The sequence below is a fragment of the Choloepus didactylus genome, chromosome 7, assembly GCF_015220235.1.
Source record: "Choloepus didactylus isolate mChoDid1 chromosome 7, mChoDid1.pri, whole genome shotgun sequence".
In the NCBI taxonomy this organism is placed as follows: domain Eukaryota; kingdom Metazoa; phylum Chordata; class Mammalia; order Pilosa; family Megalonychidae; genus Choloepus; species Choloepus didactylus.
The window spans coordinates 105,506,457-105,528,823 of record NC_051313.1 but is presented as its reverse complement, the minus strand read 5'-3'; the positions used below and the strand labels follow the sequence as shown (position 1 = coordinate 105,528,823).

General features: G+C 42.5%; 1 protein-coding gene across 4 annotated transcripts in view; it reads right to left on the bottom strand.

Annotated features, from left to right (window-relative positions):
• RCAN2 (regulator of calcineurin 2) overlaps positions 1-22,367 on the bottom strand; it is a 277,416-nt gene that overhangs the window by 5,326 nt on the left and 249,723 nt on the right. For 3 of the 4 annotated variants that reach the window (XM_037843606.1, XM_037843605.1, XM_037843608.1), the window contains 2 exons: positions 19,605-19,778; positions 17,714-17,885 (listed from right to left, as the gene is read on the bottom strand). In XM_037843606.1, coding sequence (XP_037699534.1) covers positions 17,714-17,885; positions 19,605-19,778 — 346 coding nt within the window. Of the gene's footprint in view, positions 1-9,052; positions 10,690-17,713; positions 17,886-19,604; positions 19,779-22,367 lie in introns of those variants that run through there. The other variant, XM_037843607.1, reaches the window with a different exon arrangement.

Genomic DNA, 22,367 nt, shown 5'->3' with positions numbered 1-22,367 from the left:
CAGGGGTCACGGGTCCCAAACAGTTCCAAAAACCTGCAGGGCAGACTTCATTAGATTTCCAGGTCTGAAAGTCATCCACAGAATGATGTTTTATCCTCGGGGCTTGAGAGACTGGCAGTCCCACCCTTTCCAAGCAGCAGCCCTGCTCTCTCCAAACACTGGGTAAGGGCTCCAACATCTCCAAGCCTTGGGGAGACCACCATGTTCTCAGCCCTACCCTACTCAAGCATCTGGGTGGCACCCGGACTCTCAGCCACCTCCAGTGCACTTGCTCAACCCCTTCAGAATAGTGGGGTGGTGAACAGGCTCTCCCCAATCCCTGGGGAATGTGCTCCATCCTCTCTGAGGCCTGGGGCAGCAACACTCTTCCTGAACAATGGAGTGGCCAAGCTCCCCTCAATTCCCCAGGCATCTGAGAGCCCTGGGGTGGTAACACTCTTCCTGAGCAATGGGGAGGAAGGCCCACCCTCTGCAAACTCCTGGGCAAACTCATCCTCTCCATGTGCACGGGTGGGTTCACGCTCCTGGCCTGAGGTTTCTTGGCTCCAGACCTTAGCTTCCATGGTTCTGCCTTTGAAGTCATTTTTCCTTCTATCTGTCCCTTTTCTGTCCCTTTTAGTCCAGGCTGGCAGTGGTTCTATTTATATAGATCCCACATCAAGCTTGTCAGTTTTGCCTGCAGGACATAGGGGTCCCAACCATTGGACAATACAACTTTCCACAATTCCTTTCTGGATAACTCCATCTCCAATCCTAATTCACACTGAGATGGCCGACTAGTTAAGTTCTCACATGGGGATCTATTATCTGGGGAATTGCTCCCCAGAAACTCAGAATTTTCCAAACCATCAATTTCTGGTTTCTTTGTACCCAAGAGTTCAGTTCTCACTTTATCCCTTTCCTGTCACATTTTAGTATAAGCTGCAAGGAGAAGCCAAGCTGCACTTTCCACATTTAATTTGGAAATCTCTTTGGCTAAAAATTCCAGCTCATCTCTTTCAAATTCTGCCTTCCATCTGACATCAAGATTCAGTCTTGCCAAATTCTCTGCCACTTTAAAGCAAGGATCACCTTTCCTCCAGTTTGCAATGACACGTGTCATTTCTATCTAAAGCCTCATTGGAGGTACCTGTAGTCTCCATATTTCTACGAACAGTCTTCAAAGCAATCTAGGCCTTTTCCATCAAGCATCTCACAATTCTTCTAGAATCTTCCCCTTATCCATTTATAAAGCCATTCCAGCATTTTTGGTGTTTGCAATTCATAGCACTCCACTTCTCTGGTACCAAAATCTGTTTTGATTCGCTAAAGCTTCTCTAAAGAAAGGCCACTGGCATCTGGGGTTCCTCTGTCACATGGGAAGGCACATGGCCGGCATCTACTCATCCTTCACTCCTGGCTTCTACTGCTTTTAGCTTCTGATTCCAGTGGCTTTCTCTCTGCGTGTCCTCTCTTAGCATCTCTGGTGTATTTTGCTCTAATCTCTCTCTCTCTCTCTCTCCCTCTCTCTCTCTCTCTCTCTCTCTCTCCCTCTCTCTCTCTTTCTGCCTTTTATCCTCTCAAAAAGGGCTCCAGTAAAGGATTAAGACCCACCTTGAACTGGGTGAATCACATCTGAATTGAACACAACCCAACCAAAATGTCCCACCCACAATAGGTCTGAACCCACAGGGATGGATTAGAAGAATATGGCCTTTTCTGGGCTACATAACAGCTCCACACCAGCACAGGTTCTCTCCTGTTAAAGTTCACAGAGGTCTTTATTTGAATCCCTGCAGCCTCCTGCTGTGTAGAGTAAAGGCATTTCTGAGTGAGGGTAGCAAACATTTCACAAAACTGGAGAAGCGTTACACTTCCAGCGTGCATGCAGGCAAAGAGAGATAATAGAACTCGCCAGAGCCATAGAAATGTGACTGCTGAAGACTGTAAGTTAAAGTCTGGATTGGTAGAATTGTAGGTAGACTGGAGAACTGTCTCAACGAGTATTAAATCCTGGATATTGAGAGTTGATGTGGACCAGTTTGGATGCAGACAAGGACAGTGACAGAAACAGGGTAACAGACCAGAATCAGGAAGGGGGCACTTGCCTAAGTCACTCATGCTAGTAATTGCTCTCCCACCTTGGTGAACAGGGATCACAGTCAGCCCTAACCTAACCACACTGTATCCACTCTGAAGTCATTATACTATGTCACATGCAGTTCACATCAATACTGCATATCGTTCATTTAATTGTGTAGGTTCATTTTCCCCTAAAGTATTTTGCTGTTTTTTGTTTTTTTTTTTTTTAAATAAAAGTTCCTGGGTAAAAGAACCACTCCAAATATTGCTGAAGAGAGGAAACTAAATGAAGCTGACCTTATTCTAGAGTTGAATAAAAGGCTCTGGGCAAGGGATGGGCAGAGCTGGTTAATGGAATTTCTAAGTAATGGGTTCTCCAACACCTGACAGTTTGCTGGGGAGCTTGTTAAAAACAGAGTTAACCAGTATGGGGATACAACCCTGTACATTCTGATTTAGTGAAATCAACATTTTTACCAAGCACCTCCAGGTGATGCTTGGTATCTTGGGGCTGCTACTATGGGTTTTATGTGCCGGGAGGAGGCATAGACCCCACGAAGACAACGGAATTGCACATCATATTCCCCTTCTATTCCTCCACTTGGTTATCATACTTTTCCAGTGGAAACAGTAATTGTGCAGATAGGGGATAACGGAGGGAGGGAAGCAGGAATCCCAGGTCAAATCTCTGGCCACTCCCAGTCATCAACATTAATCTTTGGGGTTCTTGTCTGTTTAGAGAAGAGCAAGTCACTCACAATTCCACAGCAAACAATGGGTAAGGTGATTCTATCCACAGTTTCTGATTTTTGTGTCTTTCCTCCAGGGATTCTTTGTGATTCTGAATGAAAGACCCCCTTACCTAAGAAACAGAGAAAGAAATGATCTAGGAGTAATTAAATGAGGTTGGGTTTTTCTTTTTGTATATAAGATTTTTTTAAAAGAAGTTCTCATATTTGAAGAATAAATGCCTTTGGAAGAAAGCCTGAGAACTACTGCAGCCCATTCACTGCTCTGCTGTTTGTGGGGGGCAGGGATGAGAGAGAGGGTGGTCTTTTATCTCCAGATGGAGGGACGATAGGAGGGAATCGGCAACAGTGAGCGTGGGGACGGCAGGACTCAGGGCTGAGGTGGTGGTGATGGCGGGATCCAGGCCAGAGGACTGACCAGTCAGCAAGAAGTTCACCTTCTGATGAAGCCTTTGGTTTGCCCCGGTGTGGATAAAGAATATTCCCTTAAAGACACCTCTTTTTGCAATGGGTTTACCACTTCAAAAGTAGTTGCTTTTCCTCTCAGGATAACTGTGCTGGGGGAACAGTTGGGACGGGGTGGAGGGCACACATGAGTACATTCTGTCTGCAGGATGCAAAGTAACGTTCACATCAAGTTAATAAAGTCAGCTTTCTTGGTAGTAGAGATATTTTATTGCTGTGATCCCATCAACTCTGACATTTCACTATTCTATTTTTGGAAACTTTTTACTATCCAAAGCTTAACACAGCTGCTGAGCGCCCACAAAAGAAATCGCTTTGTTCTTGCCGGATTGAATCGTCCTTTCTGTGGCTTCTTTTCCCTTTGGGCTTCAGCTACTGGCTTCACCACGAGGACTGCTTCAGTGCCGTCACCCTGCACAGGGACCAGTGGTCTTGGTTGGGGATGAGTTGCCCATCGGGCCTGGTGCACACAGGGTGGGGGCAGGCCCCGCCACACGGCAGATGAGCCTTTCAAAGGACAAGGCGAGCTTCATCTGTGACACCACTCACTCCTCTAGACTGTCCTCAAAGTGCCTTTTACCCTGCCGGCAGAAAGGAGGCAGGAACAAAAGCCATCAAACAAATGCACTGAATGGGGGGTTTCCCACCTACCCCCAAGACACAAAATGAAAAATCCTTTAGCACCTGGTCAAAAGTTGAATTCTCATTCAGGCCTTTGGAACTGATTTAGGCTTGGCCACTGTTCCAAATAGATGATGAAGCTCTATCTCCTCTTTTCCTGAGTGGGTGGAGACAGGTTGGTGACAAAAATCTCAATTTCTGCCAGTCTAGAGGCAGGAGTGAAGGGGCCCACGGCTGCTTACTCTTCTCAGGAAGGGGTGGAGGGATTCCCACAGAATTGCAGGGAATGTGCAGGTGGCTGGAGGTCCAAGAGCTGCTGGGATTTTACCACCATGCCACCTTTGGCTCACGTGCCATGAGTTGGTCCTTTTATAATTCTCTCCACAAAACTGGTGTGATTAGGCAACATTTTGTCGAAGTCAGCATAATTCAGATGTGTTAAGGGTGGGGAGATGATCCAAAGCTATATTTCTGTGTAGTAAGCAGAGTTTAGTCTTATTGTTTATATTGCCAATAAGAAAACATTTGTGACAGAGGGTAAGGGAAAGCTCTCCCAACATGTCAGTGCTTTCATGGACAAGTCCTCATATGTGTTCTGTCAAGGAATACGTGATAGAATTCCGGCACCTGAGGCTTGCAAAATACAGCCAAGTACAACATGCACGAAGCCAGGGTTTGCTTTATTCCTCATCATCTTCTGCTGTTCTTCCCAGAATATTCCTTCTCCTGAACACCATGAGCTCCCAATTCCTGCCCCTACAAAGAACTCTGCATCCAGGCCTGATCACGCTCTAGCATCCGACTTACCACACTCTGTATATGCCCTACTCTTTTCCAAACTCACATATCTAAAGTAGAACGATTGATTTTTCCTGCCAATCAATGTTTCCTTCCCAGCTATCTCACTTCACAGATGCCATCCATCATCCAAACTTCTAAGTGCAAATCCTTAGAGTTGGCCACCCTTAAATCTCCTCTTTCACCCACAGTCACTCAGTCACCAAGCATTAGGAATGTTGCTTCGACACATTGGGTGAGCTTCCTCCCCACACACTGCTTGTCATGTCCTTTTCCATGACTCACCACCTCCCACCCAGAGCACTCTTAGCTGGTCTCCCCACCAAAGGGACTAATCTTCCCTGCCGGAATAATCTTCCTGAAACAACTTTTGGTGACTCCACCTTATTACATACTAGGGATATGACTCTGAGAAAGTTACATAACTTCTCTGAGCTTCCGTTTTCCTCATCACTAAAGTGGGAATGGCAATCACCTCCCTGGGTTACTATGGAATAAAGAAACACATTAAATACTTTAGAAAGTCTTCCCAAGAGGCATGATATGATTATTTAATCTGATCCTTAAGGTGATATTATTTTGGTCACTGAGGCTCAAAAGCTAATTTCCAGTTTCTAATATGATGAATTAATTCTGTCAAGCCACACAACTGTTAAAGAATTAAGCAGCTGAATAATTCCAAAGAGCTTTTAATCAGGCAAGTCACTGTTGTATGGAGCAGCAAGAAGTGGATGATACAGCTCAGTTCCACGGGTCAGACAAACAGCTGGGTGTGATACATCCCCAACCTCAAAATCCAGTGACCTTTTCTGTCCCTCGTCCCCACCAACCACAGCCTCCCCTTTTCTGCCTCTTCATGGTAAGTTTCTCTTCTTTTATCCCCTCTCTCCTTATGCATTTCCATACTTCTATTCCCATGAGAAGGAAAATCTTACATTGCTTTTCTAATGAGTTCTCTGATTTTCTTTTTCTGAGACTGTCTGAACCACTTATTTATAATGCTTAATTGTATCACCTTTTGTATTATTCATTAGTTATTTCATCTGATAATGTTTTATATTCCAAGCCATTGATGTCAGCACTTAGACTTCTTTTGTGACTGCTGCAGCAAATATGTACTCAACAAACATGTTATTGATTTATGAGGGGTGTGAAACACAGCCACTTATAGCATAGCTGTGTAATGTCCAGTACATATCCACACATGAATTTTCCTCCTGTAGTTTAACTTTATTGAGTCTTAGCTCTGCAAGCTGAAAACTATTTAAGGGCAGGGATCTGTCCTGTTTTCACTGTGATACTAGCACTAGAACACTGTAGGTATCTTAGAGGCTTGCCACCTGCCTGTTGAGTGAACATAACTTTTTAAACAAAATGACCATTAACTGAGCACATACTACATACTACATACTTAGAGGCTCTAAGTACTTCACGTAAGTTAAGTATTATTATAACAACCACTCTGCAGTCTCTGCAGTACAGGTTTCACAATGTCTAGCTTATACGGATGGAAACTGAGATGACACGGGAAGTAAAAGGCAACTATGGGATTCAAACTCAGGTCTGCAAAGCATGTCCTGGGAACCCCCTCTGGCCCTCCCTCTCGTTCTTCTCTCTGTTCCCATGTTCTATAACAGACATTCCAGGAAGGGAGCCTAGTCCTGACTTTTAATACATTTTCATGGCAACTTATATATTTTGACCGCTAATTCCACCTAAATCTTGCCCCTCTGTGTTTTAGTCAATGGCTAGTTACTGTCAGCATGGTCTCTGTGACTTTGGATTGTCTCAAAAGACAACACTTGAAAAATTACTAAAATAAAAGGGCTATAAATTATAAACTGAGTTAACTTGTATTTCTTAGGGTAGCTTTGGACTCTGGAAAAAGACCCTCTATGTTTCCCTCTTGCTTTAATTTTACTGTCTCTCATATTAAAATTGAATTCTCAACAGGAGAGTTATGTGTGGTAGAAAAAATGTGTTTTCCAAAGGTCATCACAGTATCTCCCATCCCACATACTGTTCTAGAACCTGCCACTCCCCCGAGAGAGCTCTCTCTGTGTTCCTTCCCCTCAACCCCGGGTGGTCCTTCGCCACTGCCTTGACTAACGTAACCAGCGTGATTTCTGAGGTTAGGCGGTAAAAATGCCATGCTCTTCCACCTTGCTCTTTAAGGACATTCACCCTTGGAACAGATTTCACACCTAAGGAAGCCCAAACCACCCATGAAGGGGTCCACGTGGGGAGGAACCAAGACACCTGGCCTGGAGCTTATCTGAGCCCTCAGCCAAGAGCTGGCACCAGCTCACCTGCCGCGTGAGTGAACCATCTTGAGGGTCGATTTACTAGTCACCCGTTGAGCAGCCCCAGCAACACTGGATGGGGCAGAGATGATCATCTGCCCCCTCACTGCTCCCCACCACACCCAGCCCTGAACCAACAGCAGATCTGTGAGCAAAATAAATGACTTGTTGTTTTAAGGCCTACATTTTTGGGGTAGTTTGTTTCATAGCAATCAATAAGTAGAGTGTGGGTCTTATAAGTTCTCTTTGTTCAAAAGCAAATTAAGCTACTACAGTTGAGTTGAAATTAATTGCCTGTTGGTTACAGTGGCTACTTCACCAGTCCCAGTGGTTCCTTCCACGAGGAGGGGACTCCATTAGCACATCACTCCCCATCTCTCTCTCTCTGGCCCCTCTTTTAGTCCTCTCAGTGGAGCATGAGTGACACCTGATGAGTGACCGGGAGAAAGAATTGGAAAGGCTCAGCCTCTCCCTCCCTTTCTCTTTGAGTCCTCTGTGTCATCAGAGAGCCTATGGTCTGCTCTACTCTGCTCTCGGCCATGTGGTCAGCCCAGTAGAAAAGCCCCTGCCCTGTGGGGGAGCAGCCTGAGGTTTCCAGCTCTGAAACTGGGTAGGTCTCCATGGTTTTAGACTCTAGCGTTAGGAAGCCCTGGCTGTTGCACAACTAAGTCACATTCTCAACTTTAGCCTATAACCAGGAACAAAGCTGGCATTTCTATCTCACCTGTTTTACTTCTTCTCTAACACTCAGTTGCTGTAGAGACAAACATGGGGAAAGGGGATGCCAGTTATTAATCTATACAATATTTAGAAAAATAGTAATGACTTATCAAGGCAAGTGCTAAGAACATTTCTAGCAGGACTCTTGAACATATTACCATGCTGGGTTATGTGCTGGATGCTAAACTTTCATTTGGATTAAGAATCCTTTTATATTTGATTAATAAGAAGGATAAAATATTAAATTCCAATATTAAATAATTTCAGGAAAACATAGAGGCTTTTTATGTTCATAAGCCACTATAACACCCCATCCCAAAATATTTATACTACAAATGTGATTTTTTCAGGAAAAGTTAGGGAATATCTGTCCTGATTTATGGAATAATTAAGGTGGAATCTCTATGTGCGTCTATGCCTGTCTGCTGCTGAGATTAAAGAGAGATTGAGGGAAGAGTTTAGAATGGTTTAAAATCTGCTTGAAAGGTGTTCACATTTAGACTTCCCTTCCTTTCAAGTTTAGGCTTAGGACTTAATCAAATTTGGAAAGTTGAGGAATGACCACAAAGCTGCCAAGCCCTGATTTATTGCTCCCTTGTCCATGGGCAGAGAATGGAGGTGTCGTGGCCCTGGAGGTGACCCAGCTCTCAGACAACCAGGAGAGGTGGGAAGGAGAGAGTGACATGCCAGAAGCAGGTGAAGGGGTGAGGGGTGACTCAAATTCCCCCCGTACCCCAGGTATTGGCCAGTATTTGAGCTCATCATGTTTTTTAACCCTCTCTCAATCCTTGCAAGCAGAAGTCTGGTTTGGCTTTGACCAAGAGTGTTCCCCAACAGGACAGCGTTAGAGTGAAAAACATTAGGATGTTTCCCAAAGCTGCGCTCCCATCCCCATCCTGATGCCCTATTTAATGCTACTTTGATAGTATCTGATGGAAATTTTGTCTTCCCCTGTTTTCCAAAAAGAAGAGAAAAAAGTGCATGTGTCTGGGAAGGGGAAAGGGAGTGTGTAAAATTGTGAAGCAGGTGGTCCTGATTTCTTTGTCCCCCTTCTCTCTGCTCCCACATTGGAACCTCTGACCCCTTATTAGGCATGGCTTACCTGTGTCCCTGACAACTCTTTACCACACTTGAAAACTGCCCGATAAATACTGCAAAAGTGTAATTAGTGTGGTTCTCAAACAAGGGTTCTATACAACTGGAAATGCAATGGGACATTTTTAATTATATAAGGAATGGGATGGAAGTGGATACTGGCATTTAGTTGGTAAGAACCAAGAATGCTAAGTGAACTGCAATGCGTAGGACTGTCAATTCCAGAATATCATAGCTCTTGCATTGAGAAACACTGAGATAAGAGCTGAACATAGATACTTACATTTTAATAGGAGACTAAGTGAAAATCAAAATGATAATGAGTAGGTAACATACATTGAGCATTTCCTATATCCAGATGTTGGGCACACAGATTTATATGGAACATCTCAGTTGTTGCTATCAAGAACCCTATTCTACTGCTGAGGAAATTGAGACACACGGAGATTAAGAAACTTGCTTTGTATCACACAGCTAATAAAAGGTGGGGTTTGGATTCAAACTCACATACTGAATTTTAAATATCATTCTAAAACGAGAAAAAAGCTCTCTTCATATTGGGTCTTCTTTTACAACTACAAAATAAAAGAGGAGATATTCTGGGGCAGAGGGACTTACTGGACACTTGTAACATCAGAGCTATTTAGCAGCCACCATTTACAAGTGCAATTTGGGTCTGGAGAAAGAATTTACTTTCCAGGTAGAAGTGGAAAGAGGATTCAGAAGTAAAAGAAGTGTTCCAGGGAAGAAAGTCCTTTGCAATTTTTTTGTTCCTCTGGTTCCTTTGGGTTTCCACGAGCTCATGTTTGGTTTTGGGAGACCCAGGATCAATGCTGCAGGTAGCTTTAGTACAAGGGCACTCACTAGACAGCACCTCTGACCCCTTTCCTTGGTGCAGCTGCTCCTTCTACCAAAGACTGTCCTCTAAATGTGGGTGGCCATGTTTAAAGCCAAGCAGAGACCAAATCCAAACATTTCATTGGCAGCTCAGTGAAAAAAAAATAGCAACATGCAAATAGTAACAACCACCACAACTGCCACAATGGACACAAAAATTGTGCCTTCTGTGTGGCAGGCACTATCCCGGGTGCCTTGTAAACATTAGCTCATTTAATGGCAGAGGAAACACTTCTTGGAGTGAAGTCCTACTCAACAATATGCCCAGAGCAGAATTATCATAACACCTACCTTTTTTTTTTTTTTGATAATTACTATATGCCAGGCACCGTGCTAAGTGCTTTATGCATATTAATTATTCCATCTTCATGATGACCTTGCAAGTTGTCAAATAATTGCCATTAAAAACAGAAAGAGGTGCAGAGAGGTGAAGTAATGAGCTCAAGGTCACCTGCAAGCAAGAAGTGGAGCTAGACTACAATCCAGGTCTACCGGGTGACAAAGCATAACCACCATATTGCCTCCTGCAGTTAGGCATAAGGCTGGGATAGTACAGGGATGACACAGGGGCTGCAAAGAGAAATCCCTGACTCAGCAGATATAGTCTAAGCTCATTTAGGAAAATATTATCTGTATGAATGATTAGGTTTTCTACTTTGTCAACCCCATCTTCAGTGCAGACCCACATCAAAGGAAACATAAGGGGGCCCTTGGTCAGTAGGAGAAGAGAGAGGGAGACAGAGAGAGAGGGGAGGTGGAGGGAGGAAGGAGGGAGAGTTTGAGAGACAGTTATAACACTCTGTAGTTTTGTTATGGAAGGGGCTCTGTTTCAATAAGAGGAAGTTGACTTTTCTTATAAGACTGATTTAGGAGGCCATTTATCTTCATTTCTTCTCCAAACAGCTAAGACCTAAAGTATTTCACAGGACAGCTGATTGACTGAGGACCTCAATCAGTGGTTGAGATGATGAAGTAGAACCCTGGAAGAAAGGGAGAGAAAGATTAAGGGTATCACAGAGGGTCTCTACCCTCTGTAGAGGATAAAGACAGAGGAATATCATAGAACAGGGGCTCTCTAAGGCCTTGTGAGGTGGAGCCTGTCCACAGGGGATGAGAAGAAAGTGGCAGGGATAAAGAAATACAGCTGTTTGGGGGTACTCTCCATGTGCTTGGCCATATCGTCATGAGGTTTACTCTCTGTGAATGGACTATATACTCTTCTGCATTTCCCAATATTAGGGACTTAGCTAAGGGACTAGCTATGAGAGCACACCCACATACACAAACTGTAAGAAAAAATCTGAAGGCTAAAATACCATGATTTTTTAAAAGTACTTATTTTGGGGTGGTAGAACTTCTTAATTCCTCTTTTCCAATTTTTTTTTGTTCATCTCTATTTTCTACAATAAGCATGTTTTACCCATTGAATAAGAAAAGAAAGAATTCATATTGCTAGTCAATAGTGATTGAAGATATGTCAGAAGAAAAGTCCTCTAAATTTTTTTTTTTTCCCCAGGGAAAATTCTTATAAAGGGAATAGCAAATGATAAACATATGTTCCAGGATCACAAATCTGAATCCCTTGGGTGGGCAGCTTGACACATAGAGACAGCACTAACTAGAACACTGAATTCTGGCTGTTGTATTTATCATTCACATCTGCTATCAGAATATAGCAATTGTCGGACAAGAACTGAGGCACTGCGTAGGATTCATACCACGTGCACCAAAAATATATGTGCTCATCTATATTTTAAAAATGGATTTTTCCCTACCTTTGAATCAAAGTCTGAAATAGAAAATGCTTCTTCCGTATAAGTTATATGAATTAATGAAATATATTTTCCATTTTGAGGAACCAAGCAGCAGTACCAGCAAAATTGCTTTACGATGGCATGTTTTGATGGAGAAGAATTTGGAAAGAAATCTAAATATAGCAGACACGCACAACTTGAAATTCGAGCACCATTTTAAAGCCTCCTCTGCAGTTAACTAAAATTGATCTCCCTAACAAGAGCTAAAAATAGCAGGAGGAAAAAAGAGAATAGACAATGATTTTTCATATCGCTCCCTGCAGACATGTTCAGTGACAATGAAAATGACCTTCCAGAGATATCCTCGAGAGCAGAATAAAGCTCTCTATTTATTTCACAACCTCTGATTTTACTGAGACATTTAATGTTCCTATCTGAATTTAACCACCCGTTTGGTATAGTGTTCATCTCTATTTTTGCCATTTTTGCTGACTGGTATGAATAGGCTGTTCTGCTGGGTTGGGATTTTGTTTTCCCTATTTATTTTTACATCAGAAAACTGTACTGCTTCTGGAGTCCAAAATGATAGATATTGTAAAAGAAATAAAAACAAATATGCCATCCATTCCATAAGGTCAGGCACACCATATTTCATCCAAGACTTTGTTAAAAGAAAGGCTTCTATAAATCACTCAGAGGACTAATATAAATGTAGAAAGCCTCTGTTTTATAGACAATGATTGCCCCTTAAACAGAGCACAGAAGGGCAAATTCCAATCCATATGCCAACCCTGGAGGAAATCATCAAACATACCGTAAGGAACTCACGCACTGGATGTGCTTTAGGGGCACTAAGCAGAGAAACCAGAGGTGGAGGGACAAAATGTAAAAGTGGCTTTGTATTGTTAAAAGTACCTTTTACAGCAATCTTAAATTGTTCTTGATGAAATTAACTGCACTATTCAAGAGATCTCTCTGGTTTTTGAAACTTTTCACTGCACTGGACCATGACAAGGGGGCTGTCTCGACCAATCCCTATCTCCTTCATACCCTCTGCTCCCTGCCAGGGTCGTAGGGACATACTTTAACTTACCAGCTGTGCATCTTGGGTCAAGTTATCCAACTGCTCTATGCCTCACATATCCCCAACTAACAGGACCCCGTCTCCAAGACCTGTCTCCAAGAGTGGCTGTGAGTATTAAATGAGATAATAGAGTAAGACAGTTAAAACAGTGCCTGGCACGTAGTAAGCCCTAGAGGTAAGTTTTAGCCATTGTTTTCACTATTGAAAACGTATTTCTAATTTTCCCTCTCTCTCTCTCTCTCTCTCTCTTTAACTATCTGGACCAAAAACGGACATATACTCATGGGGGCAATAATTAAGAATGTTTGAAATTGTACCTTTCAGTTTCTGGAATATAAACTTGCTCTAACCGTAATAAACAGAACTAAGAGATGCTTCTCAAGTGTCACGCAGCCTGTCGCATGTTGTAACATCATGTTGAGTATTTCAAAGGACACAGGTTTGGGTTTGATCACCGTTCCTTTGTAATGGCATTATTCACTACCTGCTTGTTTTGAGGACCTCTCAAGAAAGTCTAGGGGGCCTGAATTGTCCCTCTCTGGAAGAGGGTCACAAGGAAGGCATTTTGCTTCCTTTTCTTAAGGAACAGGGATGTCGTTGTTTAAGCTGAGGTCTGTGCCGTCACAATCCCATTTATTTTCCATGAAAGGGTCCTAATGAAGCATTTTATTGCTTTCCATGGATAGTGGGGCTTGTAGAAACTCCCACAAGCCAGCCCGTGTGCTGGTGTGAGCCTCAGCCTGTACATTCACCCTTGGTCCCTGCTCTGTGATGTTCTTTCTCGAGATTTCCTTGTTCCCAGCATCTTCTGCTTTTTGCACCTGTTCTCAGGCACGTAGCTCTACCAGTTTAGCATGTTAGTCATTCCTCTTAAGTCAAACGTCCATTTCTTTGATCATTTGAGCTGCTTTTCTCTGCCCTCCCTCTAATTTGCTTCTGTGCTTCTGGAACCAAGGTAGTCATCCCTCAGCACGGAATGAATTACAATTTGGTACTGAAATGATTCTACCAAAAGATTAAAAATGAATTTTACTGGATCTTGGTTTTTTTTGTTTTTTTTTTTTCCAAACAGGAATGCTAGAAGTCCTCTCTTTACAGAAAACATTAATTTAGTGCTGCCCAGCTCAGTCTTGCTAAAGCTATAAGCAACCAATAATTTGCCAGTGAAGAAACTCTCTCTCAGCAGACTAATAGGACTGATCTATTTACTAATTCATTCATTTATCCATTCATCCAATACTTTCTGAGCATCTCCCATGGACCCGGTGCTATTGGGTGCTGAGGATGTCACAATGAATAAGACATGCACCTCTCCTCATCAAGTAGGAAAACAGAGAGTAGGACAACAGAAAATTACCATAAAGAGAAGTGAGCATTTGTGCAAAGTGCCAAGAGGAGTCTGAAAGAGCAACTTCTTGCCTTGGCATCTGGTTGAGAAGGAAAACAGACACAGGACACAGGACAGGGGTGGGGGTGGGGGTGGGGGGTTAGGGAGGAAGCAGAGTACGACCCTGCTCCCTGGCTGTTGCAGCTGAAACAGCGTGAAAGGCTGGTGCTCTGATATGACCTCTGTGATATTTCCAACTCAATTGTCACATACAAATCATTCATCTGTGTTGGGCGAGTTTGCTTCAAGGATGCAGGAAAGGGACAAATGGGTCACCAAATAAAGAGAAACAGGCTCAAATTGCTGGCAGGGGATGAAGAGAAAGATACCCCAGAAAATACATCCAAATTGCAGTTGTTTCATGGGACACAACATCAATCACCTGTAAAGAGCAGAAGACTCTGGTATTTGCTGTTACATGCAACTATGCACAGGTCTTCATTTGCACACACAACAGACACTGGGTTAGGTTTTCTGGAGGCTGAGAGTGGAGTTAGAGATTATTATCAATTCAGGGTTAGGGAAAAGTTTTTGTTAATGCCAGAGGAGACCAGGCCTCAGGTCAGCCAAGGCGGCCAGCACCCCTTAATCAAGGCCACTTGGTTGAGTTCACTCCCGAGAGTCGGAAGGGCCAGAGTTTGAACTTGCCTCTACCACCAACCAGCTATGTCACTTGAGGCAAGTTCATTTACCTCTTTATAGCTCAGTTTCCTCCTGTCTGTAAAATGCAGATACCATTAGTTCCTAACTCATGCTTATCACACTGCAGGGCATGTCGTAAGTGGCAGAGGGGGTAAGTTAATTGTTAGAACAGAAGGTGTAGGTCATGGATGAAGTTGAATCTTACATTAGCAGCACAATTAAGGGAAAGACCTGTATTTTTAACACTGTTGACAATTTATTCACAATTCTAAAAAGAACCCCAGTTTTTTCTCTGCCTCTTTAAGACCACTTCTTCTCCCTACGTCCCTTCTGGGCCTAATGGCCATTCCACATATCCCCTCTGCATCCTTCAGCTGAGGTCACATTTGTCCCTGGCAGTGCCTTCCAGATCTGGGACTCAGCTCCATAAGGTGGTGAGGGTGTCTGACATTTGCCTTTATCTTTTCTTTGCATAGAGCTTTGTGAACATTGACCACAAATTAATTTTCTTTCATGTTCTGGATAAAACAAAACAAAACAAAACAAAGACCTTGAATTTACTGGATTACTGGCTCCAAGCTGAGAGGACCAGAGGCCAACTGGGGTCTGATGGCCAGGAAGCCTGTCTGAACCTGGGCCTCCTTTATGGATAGTGGGATAGGAAGGAGACAGCATCTGAAGCCCTGGCTCTGGTATTGGCAAGTCATTTTTTTCCTCTCTGGGCCTTGGTTTCCTTTCCCATAAAATGCAGGCAGGCTAGACAACTCCTGAGTCCTGTAGCCCAGAGCTAAGTGATTCTTTGAAGAGGTCCATTTGCTCGCATTTAAGGCAACACAAGAACACGTTTGCATGTGTTCTTTCTAATATCTATGATAGGAGCCAAACTGGCAGATTGAAGGACCTTGGTTCTAATGGGCCCATTTGTGTGGGGTGTGTTATGGGTTGGATTGTGTCCTTTGGAAATACATGTTGAAGTCCTAGCTTCCAGTACTTCAGAATGAGACCTTATTTTGATGTAGGGTCTTTGAAGATATTGTTAGTTAAGATCATGCCAAACTGGATTTGGGTGGGCTCCAATCCAATATGACTGGTATACTTATAAAAAGAGGAAACTGGACACAAAGACAGACCCAAGGAAGAAAGCCATGAGAGCCCACAGGCAGAGACTGGAGTTATGCTGCCACCAGCCAAGGAACGCCAAGGATTGCCAGTAACTGCCAGAAACCAGAAGGAAGCAAGGGAGGGTTCAGAGGGAGCGTGGCCCTGCTGACACCCTGATTTCAGGCTCCCAGCCTCCAGAACTGTGGGACAATACAGTTCTTTTGTTTTAAGCCATGTAGTTTGTTCCATTTTGTCATGGCAGCCCAGGGAAACAAAGAAAGGGCATGCCTACCTGCTTCTGTTACGTTTCCTGTGGGAAACAGCTTCATAAGGCTTGACTTGAGCAGACTTGACTTATTTTGTATGCTGTACAATGTTTAGGTAAACATATCCTTACTTATCACAAACACAGCTCTCTTTGAAGCCACATTAATCTCAGGATTCCTATAGGTGAACTAGACTGTCAAGGGAATCACATTTCACAAAGAATCACTCTTATTATTATGTTTGTTCTTTCATTGGCCCATCTTAGTTAGATACCAACTGCTTTTCACAATGGCTCACGATGGGTGAAAGCACGGCCATTTCAAAAGCCTGGAGAAGCTGAGTGACTTGATCCTGATTGCAAAGAAACCCCCAAGGAGCTTCCACTTCAGAGTGCTGTAATTTAACTTTTAGACCACACACACAGCAGCCATTAATTCTATGCAGGGAGTAGTGCTTATTAATCAAATCAGCCTCATCCTAATCTGGGTACCCAGTAGGATGGCCAAATCATTCTGGTTTGCCCAGGAATTTCCCAGTTTCAGCACTGAAAGTTCCGAGTCCAAGGAACCCCTCAGTCCTGGGCAAGCCAGGACAGTTGGTCAGCCTAGTAGCAGGGTTCTCAAATTTCACTGTATGCCAAGAATCAACCGTGGGATTATTAAAACTGAAGATTTCTGGAGTGAGTGATTCTGATGCCAATGTTTTCCTAACCATACTAAGAAATACAGGTAAGAACTTATAATTATAAGTTTATTATTTCTGGTTCCCAAACTCATCTGGGAGCTTTACCCCAGATGGATTAAATTAGAATTTCTTGGGGTGGAGTCAGGGCACTGTGATTATGTTTTTAAAGCCCCTCTTCTACCCTGGGAGAACTACCAGTAAATACAATGGACATCAAGGCCATTATTTCTCTTTGGATACACAATGCCTAAAACTTCAGCTATGACCTGGTTTCAGCCCTTCTAGTTTCCCCAGTTTCCCTTCTGATATGATACAGGAGGAAACCACTTTAGAGAGCACGGTGACATTGCTGAATTTGAGGACAATACCACTTCTAGGTTTAAAACCTAAAGAAACTTTTGGACAAGTGCATAAAAGGATATGCACAAGAATGTTAACCATAGCTTTGCTGGTAAGAGAAAAAGAAAAAAACCTGGAAATATGAAGAAATTTAAGTCTAAATGTCCAGCAACAGGAGAGTGGATGCATAAAGGATGGTATATTCACCTAACAGAATACTATACTGCAGTGAAAATTAACGAATCAGATATATAACTCCCAACATCAGAACCAAGTGACCATAAGGTTTTCTTAACATCAGAGGCTATTATGACTTGGAGGCTCCACTGTGGCAGGCAGGTTGTCTTGTAGCAGAGGGTTCTTGAGTGTTTACTAACACCCATGCAGCAGCAAAACAGGATTGCCCAGTGTAGAAGCTTCCTGGCAACCGAAAGACCTCATTTCGTCTGCTCTGAGGAATCTCACAAAAATCAGATAGCTCTTTCAGATCTTAAAATACCTGCACTGCGATCCAGAATTTGCATGAACTGACTTCCCTTTTGTACAGGCTCCTGAATTGCTTTTAAATAGGTGCAAGTCTGATGCTGCAATCTCATTTGTCATTCATGCACATTGTCCACATATAGCAATAAATCCCTTAAAATTCAGATGTTACAGTAAACTCAGGATTTCAAGGTTCTTAATCTTGTTTGGCTTTTCCAGGTCACTGACAAAAGGTTATTTGTACAAAGGGCCACAGAGCTTACCTGGTCCGAGTTTGGCCACGGCATAGAGAAGGTCGTAGTTGAGGACGGGCGAGGCATCACTGATGGGCTGCCAGCCGATGGGAGGTGATGCAGGGGGTGAGATGAGAAACTGTTTGGAGGGCTGTGGTGGAGCCAAATGCAGTTTGTCTCCGTCTGTCTCTGGAGTCTGAACCTTTCAAACAAAGTAGAAATGAAGACACATTATTCATTACGGTTTCAGACATGCCATGTTGGCACACTAAGATGTGGAGTCTCATTGTCAGTCTGTGAAAAATGAACCAACGAAGCAAGCTAAAATAATAATGACTACTTATCAAGCCCATGCCATCTGCTCAATTATCTTATTTAATCTTTTAGAAACAGTGGTTCTCACTTGTTGGCGAGCATCAGAATCACTTGGAGGGCTTTGAAAACACAGATCCCTGGGCAGCACCCCACAGTTTCTGTTGGACTCCACAGGTCTGGGGTGGGGCCTGAGAATCTGCATTTCTAACAAGCTTCTACGTGCTGCTGATGCTGCTGGTCCTGGGACCACACTTTGAGAGCCAGACAACAAACCTGCCCAGTGGGTTTTTTTTTAAAATTCAGTTTTATTGAGATATATTCACATACCATACAATCATCCATGATATACAATCAACTATTTAGAGTACCATCCTATAGTTGTGCATTCATCACCCCGATCCATTTTTGAACATTTTCCTTACACCAGGAAGAATAAAAATAGGAATAAAAAATAAAAGTAAAAAAGAACGCTCAAACCATCCCCCCCCCCCCATTCCACCCTATTTTTCATTTAGTTTTTGTCCCTGTTTTTCTACTCATCTGTCCATACACTGGATAAAGGGAGTGTGATCCACAAGGCTTTCACAATCACACTATCACTCCTTGTAAGCTACATTGTTATACAATCGTCTTCAAGAGTCAAGGCTACTGGGTTGCAGTTTGATAGTTTCAGGTATTTACTTTTAGCTATTCCAATTACACTAAAACCTAAAAAGGGATATCTATGTAGTGCATAAGAATGCCCTCCAAAGTGACCTCTCAACTCCATTTGGAATTTCTCAGCCAGTGGGGTTTTAATAGATGGGGAAACTGAGGTTTATCCAAGCACCCTAGTTAGCAGCAGTGATGGGATTTGAACATGGGTCCAAGGCTGAAGTCTGTGTTCTTTTCACTATGCCACCTTTGTAGAGTCCAAAGGTGGAAACAATGCCTACTGGCCAATAAGAGATGGATCGAGGTATCTACTGATGAGGTGGAGGACACTTATGGGACATTATGGACCCTGATTTTGTGTTGCTGTGAACTTCGTGAGAACTGCCAAGAATTACTCATCCCTTTTTTTGAATAGCCACAATTTATTTTTGGATGCAACAAAACACAACATTTATTTCCATAAATTTGTAATCCCTTCTCATGAATATGAATCATTGCAAAGGTTGTAAAGTCCACTAAAACTGTCATATAATTTAAGTTTAGTTATGATCTTGCTACGAAGCTTAGGAGTAGTTGTGATTAGATCATTCATACTGCAATTACTAGCTGTCATTTATTGGCACACTCAACAAATGCCAGGTTCTCTAACATGTAATGATTCTTTTAATCCTCATAACAACTCAAAGGGCTATATCTCATCGCCCCCACTTTACAGAAGAGGAAAACTGAGCCCCTTTAGGTTATGTAACTTGCCAGGTTAGACCCCAGGTTACCAGCCCTCAGAGCCTACTCTCTAAACCACAAAGCCTGGGAATCATGATATGGGTCTAATTCACAATTAACTAATTATAGATTACAAATCAATATGAATATAGAAAGGGCTCCCTTTACATATACAAAAGCAAAAAATAATGTAGAACAAAAGGATTCACTTTGGAAAAAATTATCTTACCTGTGCAAAGTAGAGTTTTAATTTCTTCCCTCTGAACTGGGTTTCATGAAGCTCTATCCTTGCTCGGGCTGCAGATTTAGGATTGCTGAAATTTATTCGGACACGTCTGAAACTCTTAAATAGCTGGAACGTCACACAGTCATCATAAGTCCGGAAAAGTCCCTCAAATTTCTCCTGATGAAAACAAACAAAGGGGAAAATCCATTGGTCATGCATCTTGTATGTTGCCAAATCAGACCAAAAAAAAAAAAAAAGTCCTGCCTTTATTTACCTATTAATTAAGTAAATAAATAGGTTGTTCATTTGTTCACAACGAAAAATTAAAACAGAAATCTGATAACGTATTTTTTTCTTCTGTTGGTCTGTTGCCAGGTGCTAAACATGCCCATGGATTCAGTCCAAGGATTCATAACCAGGGTCTAGAATTCCATAGAAGGCCAGTTAATGGGGGACACGATACCTGAAAATCAGAAAATTATGCAAAGTGTTGAGTGGGTCTGCATAGATTGACTTTTTCTAGGGAGAGTGATCATAAATTTCATCATCAGATTCATGAAGGGGTCCATTAATTCCAAAATATTAGAGCCACTGATTAAAGCATGCAGTAGACATTATTAGTGATGATCAATCTTGGGGTCACTTTTCTTCCCTAGGAATATGGAAGCACACACTATGTAGAACCCTTATGGTCATGATTGGTCCTGGTCAATGAAATGTGCGCAGAAGGCAGGAAAAAGCCCCCAAATTGTCTTCCCACCTCTCTCTTCCTCCGATGACTTGAAGAGGCCACGTGTCCCAGATGATGCAGCTGTAAGAAAGAAGATTCGCCTGGTCCCTGCGATGCCATGAGGAACAGAAATACCTTTCTCCCGACTCCCACTCCATCCTATACCTGACTTTTCCTTGGCACTAGGAAAAAAACCCCTCTGTTGTATTAAACCACTCAGATTTGGGGTTTATTTTATTCATGCAGCAGAACCAAGCCTATCCTGCTACAAAGGAATGATAAAAATTTTTTTAATTCAAAACACAATTTCAATTCAACTCAACAAATATTTATTAAATGATTTGTACAAAGCACCATCTCTAGGTTTTAGGAGGACATTGAGATGAATATTATTTTGTTCCTACCCTCAATGATCTAACAATCTGAAAAGAGAGAGATAAATAAGAGAACACACAGAAGACTGTGGAAAGGCCTAAAAGGAAAATGAGAGAATCAAATATAATATAAATACCATCTGGCTGGTTCCTCTTAGCCTTAAAAAAATCCTTATTGTAAGTAAAATCAGTGCATATTAAACTTCCCTGTATTCTTAATGGAGAAACTGCCACTAGAAGAAAATAACTTCTATAGAGAAAACCTGATTCTTTTATTTCAACAATGAAAGGTATTTTGTCATGAGTGAGTTTAAGTGGGAATGGAGGTGCTTGAAAGATTAATACTACAAGATTCATAGAATTTTTGACTTGGAAAGGACCTAGGAGATGATTGGCTCAAGCTTCCACTCCTCACTTCCATCATTTTACAAATCAGGACTGAGGCCTGGGTAGTTGGTGGTTGAGCCATGGCCAGGTTCAAGTCCTTCTGTCTGACTACAGAGGAGCTTTCAACTATATGAAGAAATGATTGCTTTAATAAGAGCAAGAAATGGATGGCGATAACTGACCTGAGCTCAAGTCTGACCACATCTAAGAGAATCAAAAGTATGATGTGGGGTTGTAGAAACACTGACCTCTGAGTGTGCCCAGGAGAACCACAGATGTCAGGGAAGGCCTTCCTGACTCTTGGGCATCCAGGTGAACGTGTTGCAGACCCTCAATTCCATGGTTTGTGACCCTTCTAAACCTGGTGGCCACATCTGTGAACTCATAGGTCTTCCCAATTTGGACTCCTGTGTCTGCACATACTCTTTCTGTTTTATTCAATGTCATTCAGTCCCAAATCCCAAAGACTACATTCAAATCAAGGTGTTGTTTTTTTCCTTTTCTTTTCTTTTTTTAAAAATTTCACAACTTTTCTAGAGATTTGAGGAGTCCTTTGTCCTCTATCCCAGCAGCTCCTTTCTTGCTTCCTTTCCTATAGCCCATGCAAAGCAAGAATCTCTCCTTGTCTTAGTCAGGGCAGTTTTTTTTTTTTTTTCATCTCTCAGGTCTTGGGATCAGCTAACTCCCCACTGATCCCTCCACTTGGGTTTAGGCTGCTTAGGTGACAAGCAAAAGGAGTTCTTGTACCAAATGTGGGGTGCAGCCCAGGACTCAGGGGCCTCAGCTGCCACTACAAGGAGACTCAGTAAGACATTCTTTCCCAGCAAAACAGTGTTGTCCTGATGTGGAATACGGTGAATAAAATGCTTTCTGTTTCTGCACAGTGAGAGTTCTCGGAGTGGGTCAAATCACATCAAATCACAAGAAGATTGGATTACTTTGAGTAATTTTCAAGAATGGGAGGAATTAAGAGATTAAAAGATTTCGTTTCTGTATAGAGTATTGTATTCTTTTCTAGCACAATATCCTTGGGACTTCTTTGTGACTGGTGTTCTATCATTTCCATTTTGGGAGTTCTACCTTCCCATCCTCCTCTCCAAGGCATAAGGGTGGCAGGGGAATGTGCTCTTTCACTGTGGGTCTAACTCCTTGCTTTTCATCTTATATTTCTTTTTGATGCTTCACATCTCAGTACGTCAGAGCTGTTTAACCTCAAGAGTCGGGATTAGGAGAAAGGGAATCAAGGAATCTTGATTTCAAGCTTAGGGGTGGGGG